Source organism: Esox lucius, chromosome 7 (assembly GCF_011004845.1).
Source record: "Esox lucius isolate fEsoLuc1 chromosome 7, fEsoLuc1.pri, whole genome shotgun sequence".
Taxonomy (NCBI): Eukaryota; Metazoa; Chordata; class Actinopteri; order Esociformes; family Esocidae; genus Esox; species Esox lucius.
In genome coordinates, this window is record NC_047575.1 from 22,847,232 (window position 1) to 22,857,265 (window position 10,034).

The 10,034-nt window shown below is 38.8% G+C and overlaps 1 protein-coding gene across 1 annotated transcript; it reads left to right on the plus strand.

Moving 5' to 3' along the window:
• The first annotated feature begins 1,259 nt into the window (after nucleotides 1-1,259).
• si:ch211-266i6.3 (cytoskeleton-associated protein 2) lies at nucleotides 1,260-5,606 on the plus strand. Its single transcript, XM_010870682.3, has 7 exons — nucleotides 1,260-1,330; nucleotides 2,610-2,643; nucleotides 2,741-3,501; nucleotides 3,602-3,905; nucleotides 4,007-4,067; nucleotides 4,743-5,004; nucleotides 5,126-5,606. The coding sequence occupies exons 2-7, from the start codon at nucleotides 2,617-2,619 to the stop codon at nucleotides 5,400-5,402; spliced, it is 1,692 nt and encodes a 563-aa protein (XP_010868984.2). The 5' UTR covers nucleotides 1,260-1,330; nucleotides 2,610-2,616; the 3' UTR covers nucleotides 5,403-5,606.
• The last annotated feature ends 4,428 nt before the right edge of the window (nucleotides 5,607-10,034 follow it).

Consider the following 10,034-nt stretch of genomic DNA (forward strand, 5'->3'; position numbering starts at 1 on the left):
TCATACCTCCTTAACTGGCATGACATCCTTCCATGATGTTGAGTCTCAGGCAGAGGCTGTCTTGGCTGGACGTTCACTGTTGGTACATCTTGAACATAATATTTTTGTGGGAGCACACCAAAAATCTGGAAAGATTTATCAAATCCTCATTTGTAGATTTTTGTTTAAAAGCTTTCATTTATTAGCTTTCATTTAAAAATTGCATTTTAATTTCAAATGTAGAAATTGACATTGTGATTACGAATGGGTATAATGTTCGATAAGACTGTAGCTTAATTGTGCACGTGACATTGGGAATACTTTAGAGTCCGGGTTCGGATACCACATTTCCCTTGCCTAGCAAATAGTGTAGGGAATCACTGTGACATCCAATTAGTTTTTTTTTTTTTTTATGTTAAAACATACATATCCACTCAAGATGGTTGTCTAAATGTAGCCGGGAGCGGTTTGGGAGACCAGTTGTGTCACTCATTTTATGGTTGCTAAAATTTGAGCGCTAACTCGTTTTTTTTGTTCCAGTGAGAAAACTAGCAGTGAATAATTTAGAATCATTGTGACACCTAACTAGCTTTTTTGTAATTAGCAAAAAATAAAGCCTGTGTAATTACAACTTAAGTTGTCCACCAAATGTGACTGAATGTTTTCCTAAACATGTTTGTGTAATCCAGATAAATGACACAAGGTGGGAGCAAATTAGGAATTTAGCCTTTAAAATACTGCATTTGTTGATGAACATTACACAACTAAAGACAGAACTTCACATGATGGCTATTGGCGATATCATTGATAATGTTGCTTATTTAAATGACATGAGTCAATACAGTAGCCTAGATTATTCTATAGCTGTATTACAATGTGTACATTTTTATTTTAATCAGTGGATACTTTGCTCCCACTGACATCTGGGTGTAGTGTCCAACCAGTATTTTTGGAATTATATTATGGTTCAAACATTCAAACAGTACAAACGCTTGCCTTCTTTTCTGTTTATTCATTCCCTCTGAAAACGTGTAGTACGGAAACGAAAGCAAACGAACTTCGATTTTACTTACACTTGTCCAATAGAAACTCTGTTTCACGAATGTTTTCAGACCAAAAATGTTCTGTTTGAAGGAATGAATAAACCCCAGATGGACACGCCCAGACCTTCCACCAAATTGTCTCATGACCTCTTTTCGAGACATTCTATAGGCTAAATTGATTTTTTCCCTACAAACTCTGGACCAATCCTGACACATAACATTTTCTACAACACAGCGCGAAAGTAGAGTTGAGTTTGTTTTGCGGGAGAGTTCGGGTTGTACCGTTGTTTAGCTCGCTACGTTATAAGGTAAGTGCAATTTCAAATCATCTAGTTACGCTTGGTAAACCCAGATTTAAATTGTACAATCGACTTCATTTAGTGTCACCCGTTGTTGCCCACTGCAGTAATGTTTACAAAAATCCTTGTTCATTACATTCAATACAAATCGATATTATAATAGCTAACTAAAAACGAGCTACAGTTTCCAGATCGTGTGGATTTCTCATTACCGAATATTTTTCTGCAAAATATGGAATATTTATGGATCTTTTATTTCAGCTCACGACTCATGTAACCAACACTACTTGTTCCAGATGTGTTTTTGTTTAAATTTCCAGTCAGACAGTTTCCTGCTAAACAACACTAACTGTCGAAAAATGATTTGTCAGTTAGCCAACTGACTACATGTAGCTAATACTATACCGGTACGGCTAGTTAGCGTCCAACTCAAAGAGTATGGCATTGTTTCATCAGTCATCGGATATTATAAACTGAGTGCTTTGAATTCTGAAAGCTTTTTTTCTGATATTCCTGGCGTATTGAGACCGTATTTCACGGGTATGACATCACGGCACTTTTTACTGCTGTATTTGTGTTGGTGACTAGTTTAAGGGGGTTGGTGGTATACTGTGAATATAGCACAGCTAAGCGTAGCCATGGAACACCGCAACGCGTCTTGCACAAGAACAGCTTGTATCCCACACTCTCTAGTCCTATATTGCTTAATTAACTTGTCGCCAAACCGTATTCGCGAAAATTCTTGGCTCACAGTCAAGTAAAATGTAACGACACACATGCAGGTTTTGCCAAAACACGGACATTGGCAGGTGTATAACATCTGTGGACTCTACTTATGCTGGTTGTTTGAATGCGTTCCTCGATATTAATTGTTGTGAAAATTTAGAGTTTAATTAGTACCCAAATAGTTAATATCTTAACCCGAGGTTCCACGATGTCATGGACAACAATGGATCCATCATAATTAAACCGTAGCTATCAATAATAACGCAATAACGTTTAGTAGATTAGTGATCTATTTTTTTCAAATTCATGGAAAACGAACTCGTTGAGTGCTGATAACATGGAACGTCTGGTTGAGTCTATTTTGGTACTATCTCATGGAAAAACTTGACTGATAGCGAGGAACTCATTTAAAACTTTGTATTTTAGAATAATTTGTAAGTCTGTGTGCAACCATCTCCATTGTAAGGGCAAAGTCATCATTAGCCCATGATTAGCTAAAACCTGAAATGGAATTCTTCACCTTATTTAATTAAATTTTTTGTCTTTGTATCTTGGCTCAAAGCTGGAAAATGGATACAAGAAAGAACTTAAAGAAGGTAATGTAGATTTTTTCATTGTTGTTCTCACCAATATCCTGCCCCCAGAATCTTATTTTGTCTAAATTTCCTTTTCATTATCCCGTCCACTATCAAGGAAAACAAGGAGAATGCCAAACCAGAAAGTGGACCCATTAAGTCCTTAATCTCCAGAGCTGCTCCTACTAAATCTGTGGCTGCTCAGTCTTTGCCTTTCCATTTTAAATATAAAAGGGAGAATTTGGGAAAGGAAGATTCTGTGAAGGTCAAGACTGAGCAGAAGGGAGGAAAGGCTGCACCCGCTGGTGATATGAAGAGACGAAACACTCTCAGTCAAGCATTTCTAACAAAACAGGCTGTCAGACAGAGAAAACTAGTTGCAGAGGCCACTAAACATCCAGCTACTGCCCCAACTAAACCTGTCCCTGGCACCTACAAAGGCAAAGTTGTCCAATCCAGAATAAGCTCCTTTAGGAAGCCTGGTGATCTGGAGGGAGGGGTAGAAAGTAAAGCAACAAACACCTTGGTACAGAAAGCTGAAAGCCGAAAGCCTGGAAACTTTACTACCGTCAGGTCCAAATCTGTTACTGACTTGCCTGGCCGTGGACGGTTCAGGTCCACTCAGTCATGTCAACCCTCAAGATCCAAGTCTGTATGCGATGGACCACCTCCGATTTCAAAGTTCGCAGTCCCATCTTCCTACCGTCCTGGAGGCTCTCGCTGTGCAGTACCTTCTGCTGTGAGCTCCAAAGTGAACGAGCAGCCACAGAGCACCAAGCCTAAGATGACTGGGACAATGGACAAGAAGGTTCACAAACCTCCAGTTTCCAGCAGCTTAAGCCAATACAGGGCTAACACTGAGACTGCTGAAGAAAGAAGGTTTGTGATTTAAAAGTTTTACATTTCCCCCCAAAAATGCTTATTGCTAGGTCTTTGGTCAAGTCCTCAAAATATTATTTTACTTATCCTTGATTCCCAGGGCAAAGCTGGCGGAATGGCTGGCATCCAAGGGGAAAGTTCTGAAAAGGCCTCCCATATCAGCAGTTGCACCAAGATCTAAACAAGTTCTGAAGCCAGAAAATAAAATCCACCCCGAAGTTGGTCAACAAGAGGTCAGAGTTGTTGAGCCTGAACCATCTGTTCAGCCCAAAAACAACCTGGTTGTCTCTGAGCAGAAGGAAACCTGCACCGCACCTCCACTAATAATGAACACAACACTGGACCTGCTTGACAACTCTGATACAGACTTTCTTCCTGTTGATCCAGAGATCAGAATGAATGATGTAAGACACTTTTTCTATATATACTGTAATTATATATACTGTAATTATATTTAGGAAATCTTTAATGTAATGCAACCCTTTGGTTCTATGTATTATCACAGGTTGTGGTCAATCTTTGTGATGCTTTGGAGGCAATGGAGATACCCTCAGCATGTGCAAATGGTATGTTTTATGGTCGATTAATTCACATTCACTGAAAACACACTGAAATGTATCTGCCTGCACAACCCACTTCCTGATTCTAATGATACAATATTGAGGCTCATTCTGTAAGGGATGGACTGCACATTTTAGTGGCTTTTTGTTGACCCCTGTGCTATATGCAGCTGTGTAATCATCAGCTTCTTGATATGCCACACCTGTCAGATGGGTAGATTATTTTTGGCAAAAGAGAAATGCCCACTATGGGATGTAAACAGATGTGTGTATCAAATTTGTGATCAAAGCTTTTTTTTTTTTCAGCTCATGAAACATTGTATCAACCCTTTGCATTGTTTGTTTTTGTTCAGTGTGAGATCGGTTAGAGAAGATCCTAATTAAATCTGTTTTAGTACCAGATCGTAAAACCACAGAATGTACAGACTTCTTTGGGGTGTATACCTCTACAATCACTTTTTTTTTTTCATGTTCTGGGTTACAGTAATCTTACATTTCCAACTGAGTTTCACAGCCCATTTCTATAGATAAACATTGTTTGGTTACTGTCTCAAACACCTAATATTGTGCATATTGAGAGACTATTCATCACAGGTGAGGCATTTGCACAGACCGTTGTATCATTAGTTTTTACTCAATTCATGTAACAATACTGTGGCTGGGAATTGTTTTGTTTTTTAGAAGAGCCACAGGAGAGGAAATATGAATCAGAGGAGGAGAAAATGGAGAGCAAGCCAAACAAGAAATTTGATGAGGGAAAGGAATCCTCGGAGAATACTTCTAACTGTTTTGATGATGAAAGTGAAGTAGGAGCTTCGGAACCGAAAGCGAGGAAGGGTTATTTTAAGGAAGTTCAAAGTGACTGCCAGATGGAGAAAACACCTGAAGCAGAAGGAGCCTCAATGGTGAAATACTGTGTGAAGACTACTCCATACCTGCAAAGGTTAGTACTCCATATAGTTATAGCCACTTCTGTAGGTTGTTGTGGAAAAGCACTACATTGCATCTCTGTATAATAAACAAAGAATGGCTGTCAAATAACCATACAGTGGTCTCTTCTCTAGTGTTAAGAGGACAATTGACGGTGAAACATGTGGAAGTGCATCCAGACGAAAGAGTGCTATCAAGGATCTGAAATTCCTGACGCCAGTCCGTCGTTCCTGTCGCATCCAGCGCAAGTCGTGCCGCCTGCCTGGGATGCTGGCAGACCATGACACCTGTGTCTCTTCGCTGGCTGAGCTAGTGAACCTGGATGATGATGCCAATGCCTACATCTACAGGAGGAACCCTGCCATTCTGGGTGACCTGCCTGACCATCCCAAAGACCTAGAGAGGATCTAAATGTTAAGATGAGTTGGATGAATCAATCTTGATGATGAATATGTAAATGGGCTCTTTACATAAGTGATTGTGAAACTGTTTGCCATCCCATCGTCTGCAATATTTCATACAAATTGTGCTGTATGAAACATGGTCTGCATGACCACATATTAATAATACTAATCCACCAAGACTGTTTACTGCTTTACTTAATGCTGGTGTATTCCCTACAATGACGCTTGTTTTAATATAACAGAAGGTACATCTAATCCTATTGAATTTGGTGACCAAGTCCGTGGCAAACAGAGATGGAATGCGGTCTTGTCAGTGTATCGATTTGATTGAGGCAGTCTCTATGTACTCGTTTTCCGTTTAATTAGCCGGTCCCTCCTAAATACCCAAGTTGGGGGAGATCAGGAAATTAGGTTTTTAAAGCCCACCGACTTGACTGTTAAAATGTCAGATGTGTTCAATGGTGATGTTCAAATTACTTTGTATAATATTTGAATATCCACATGAAATGTGTGTGAAACTTTTTAGACTGCATTCAGTGTTCTTAATAGTTATCGATATTCTATTTTTGACACCCGTAGTTGCAGTTAATTCTATATGCTTAGATGAAAGAAACTGAAGTAATGCAAATAAGAATTGTCAACAAAGGCAGTGGTATATTAACTATGGATTCCGCTTACCATGTGGGGTTTTAATGTTTTCACTGTCAAAGTATAACTACACTAACAATTAATGGGGCTGTATCTACATTTCTTTCCCCTGAACTATGAGCATAAAGACCAGTGGTCTTCCACAGGCTGAGCAACCCAATACAATCTCTTTGTTTAAATTCTGTGCCTGCATGTCTATGGCAAGCCGTTTTGCCATTTATTCAATCTATTTCTGATATCAACAATGAGAATCTTTGACATAAAAAATTATTTGAGGTCAATAATTGAATTATTGAGATCAATTATTTGAATTTTAGGTTGAATGAATTAATGATCTCAAAATATATAGTTTATCTCTAATTCATTGACTTTATGGTAAAACGGCTTGCCATATTAGCATAGCATTTTGAAATCAACAATTCAATTTTGATATCATCAATTTGAGGTATTGATATCAAAAATTCAATTCTTTTTTTTTTTTTGTTATCGAAAATGTATTGAATATATGATAAAATAGCTTGCCAAACATGTCAGTTGTTACTCTTACAGTTTTGTGAATGTTTTGTTTTTGTCACAGTTGATAAATTAATACTGTTGGATGTATAATGTAAAATAAAATGCCTTGTATAACGTGAATTTATTTTGGTGCTCAACCTGAAAGAAATCAAAGTAATAAAATTGGACAACAAGGTAAAGTGACACTGCAGATCATGAACCTACCACTGGTTTTGTCTCAGTGAAATTATTCCAGTTTTAATTTGGCAACTGGGATTCAAGGTTTTCAATAGTGCTATGCATGGGATATTTAGTGCGTCCAGGTTCCTACAAACAAACTGTCAAAGGTTCCTGCTTGGCCTTGCAAGAAAAAAGTAATCAACAACAGCTAAAGAAAGCGAAAGGGGATATCCCTAATTTGCTCTAACTTTGGAGATAGCTGAATAACATTAAGAACAATGAATGTGGCTTTGTCAACAAAGCTTTTGAAATGATACAGTGATGATTCTGCCTAGAAAGATATACAAACCCGATTCCAAAAATGTTGGGACACTGTACAAATTGTGAGTAAAAAAGGAATGGAATAATTTACAAATCCCAAACTTATATTTAATTCTCAATAGAATATAGATAACATATCAAATGTTGAAAGTGAGACAGTTAGTAATGTCATGCCAAACATTGGCTCATTTTGGATTTCATGAGAGCTACACATTCCAAAAAAGTTGGGACAGGTAGCAATAAGAGGCCAGAAAAGTTAAATTTACAGCTGGGAGACCAATTTGCAACTTATGTCAATTGGCAACATGATTGGGTATAAAAAGAGCCTCTCAGTATGGCAGTGTCTCTCACAAGTCAAGATGGGCAGAGGATTACCAATTCCCCCAATGCTGAGGCGAAAAATAGTGGAGCAATATCAGAAAGGAGTTTCTCAGAGAGAAATTGCAAAGAGTTTGAAGTTATCATCTAAAGTGCATAATATCATCCAAAGATTCAGAGAATCTGGAAAAATCTCTGCGTAAGTGTCAAGGCCGGAAAACCATACTGGATGCCTGTGATCTTTGGGCCCTCAGACGGCACTACATCACATACAGGAATGATACCGTAATGGAAATCACAACATGGGCTCAGGAATACTTCCAGAAAACATTGTCGGTGAACACAATCCACCGTCCCATTCGCCGTTGCCGGCTAAAACTCTATAGGTCAAAAAAGAAGCCGTATCTAAACAGGATCCAGAAGCGCAGGCGTTTTCTCTGGGCCAAGGATCATTTAAAATGGACTGTGGAAAAGTGTTCTGTGGTCAGACTAATAAAAATTTGAAGTTCATTTTGGAAAACTGGGATGCCATGTCATCCGTACTAAAGAGGACAAGGACAACCCAAGTTGTTTTCAGCGCTCAGTTCAGAAGCCTGCATCTCTGATGGTATGGGGTTGCATGAGTGCGTATGGCATGGGCAGCCTACACATCTGGAAAGGCACCATCAATGCTGACCGTTATATCCAAGTTCTAGGACAACATGCTCCCATTCAGACGTCGTCTCTTTTCAGGTAAGACCTTGCATTTTCCAACATGACAATGCCAGACCACATACTGCATCAATTACAATGTCATGGCTGCATAGAAGAAGGATCCGGGTAGTGAAAAGGCCAGCCTGCAGTCCAGATCTTTCACCCATAGAAAACATTTGGCGCATCATAAAGAGGAAGGTGCAACAAAGACCTAAGACAGTTGAGCAACTAGAAGCCTGTATTAGACAAGATTGGGACAACATTCCTATTCATAAACTTGAGCAACTTGTCTCCTCAGTCCCCAGACGTTTGCAGTCTGTTATAAAAAGACAGTGGTAAACATGGTCTTGTCACAACGTTTTTGACGTGTTGATGCCATGAAATTTAAAATAAACTTATTTTTCCCTTAAAGTGATACATTTTCTCAGTTTAAACATTTGATATGTAATTTGTGTTGTATTCTGAATAAAATATTGAAATTTGAAACTTCCACATCATTGCAAAGCTATATAGTTTAGCCTCTGCTTTGTCTTTCTGAGGTAGTTCTTTAGCTGGTGTAAGCTGATTGGATGTTCATTCAGCTAATGCCTTTTGGTATCACTATAAACAAATACCTTTGTCCTCCTATGACTAGATCTGGCAAGCCACCCCCAAGTTATTTTTGAAATATTTTAGTTTGTACTGTCTTGTTCTCCCAGTAGGCAGGCTGAGGAGAGGAGTGTATGTGAAAAAAGAAGGGCCAGAGTCAAATCAGTGCAGATAAGTCAATGAAACTATGTTGAGGAATGCTGGACGCTCTGCCTCTGATGCTATGTTGACTATAGCTAGGTCACTGTGACTGACAAGTTCGTCTACCCATTGCAGCTAGCAATTGAGTTTCAACGTGAACCTTCAGGGACAACAGAGCACATGGGCTAAAAATGGGGGAGTTTCCAAATGACTGGTTTCATTTCAGTTGTTTTTCAACAATTTAAACAGTTACTTAGACAAAGCAAATGAGTACACTGCAAGTTAACCATATACAAAGGAGGAGGAATGAGGAAATGCCATAGCAAAATGAAGCAATGCGATTGCATTTTGAATTTTCTTCAAACACACAATGGATAAAAAGCATTGTCGGTTGCCAATTTAAAATAAATGTCATTACTGTGACAAATCATGCTATCAAAATAAGGAAATGAAATGGCAAACATTAAAAATTATTTGTTATTTATCCATTTACATTTGTGTCTGTATTGTTTTGGAACATTTACATTTTAATGTGTAAGTGTTCTGGAAACACCATGGAAATGAAATAGTAAACACTTTTCTAAAGCTTCTTCAAATTGGTAGGCTATATGCATACTCTATTATGGAAATGAAAATGCTATTCATTAGTTTAAATTTCAATTAGAAATTTGTTACAGGTCATTGCATTTTCATTTGAGCTATATATCTATGCGGCACTAAAGTACTGCTCAAAAAAATTAAGGGAACACAATCATCACAGGATAACACCAAGTCGATTAAACTTCAGGGATATCAATCTATCCAGTTAGGAAGCATAAGTGATAGTGAATTATTGTCACCTGTTTTGTGCAAATTGAAGTGACAACAGGTAAACTGAAGAGGCAACAGCAAGAAAACCCCAAAAAGGGAATGCTGTGCAGGTGGTGGCCACAGACAATTGCTCTTTCCTTATCCTTTCTGACTGATTCTTCTCTACTGGTAGTATGAGGCGGTACCTGCAGCCCATTCAGGTTGCACAGGTAGTTCTGCTCCTCCAGGATGGCACATCCATACGTGCCGTTACAAGGTTTGCTGTCTCCCGGTACAGTCTCAAGGGCATGGAGGAGATTCCAGGAGACGGCCCTTACACGAGGAGAGCTGGACAGGACCGTAGAAGGGCATCAACCCAGCAGTGCGAGGAGGAACAAGTGAAGCACTGCCAGAATCTTACAAAATGACCTCCAGTGGGCTACTGGTGTGAATGTTTCTGACCAAA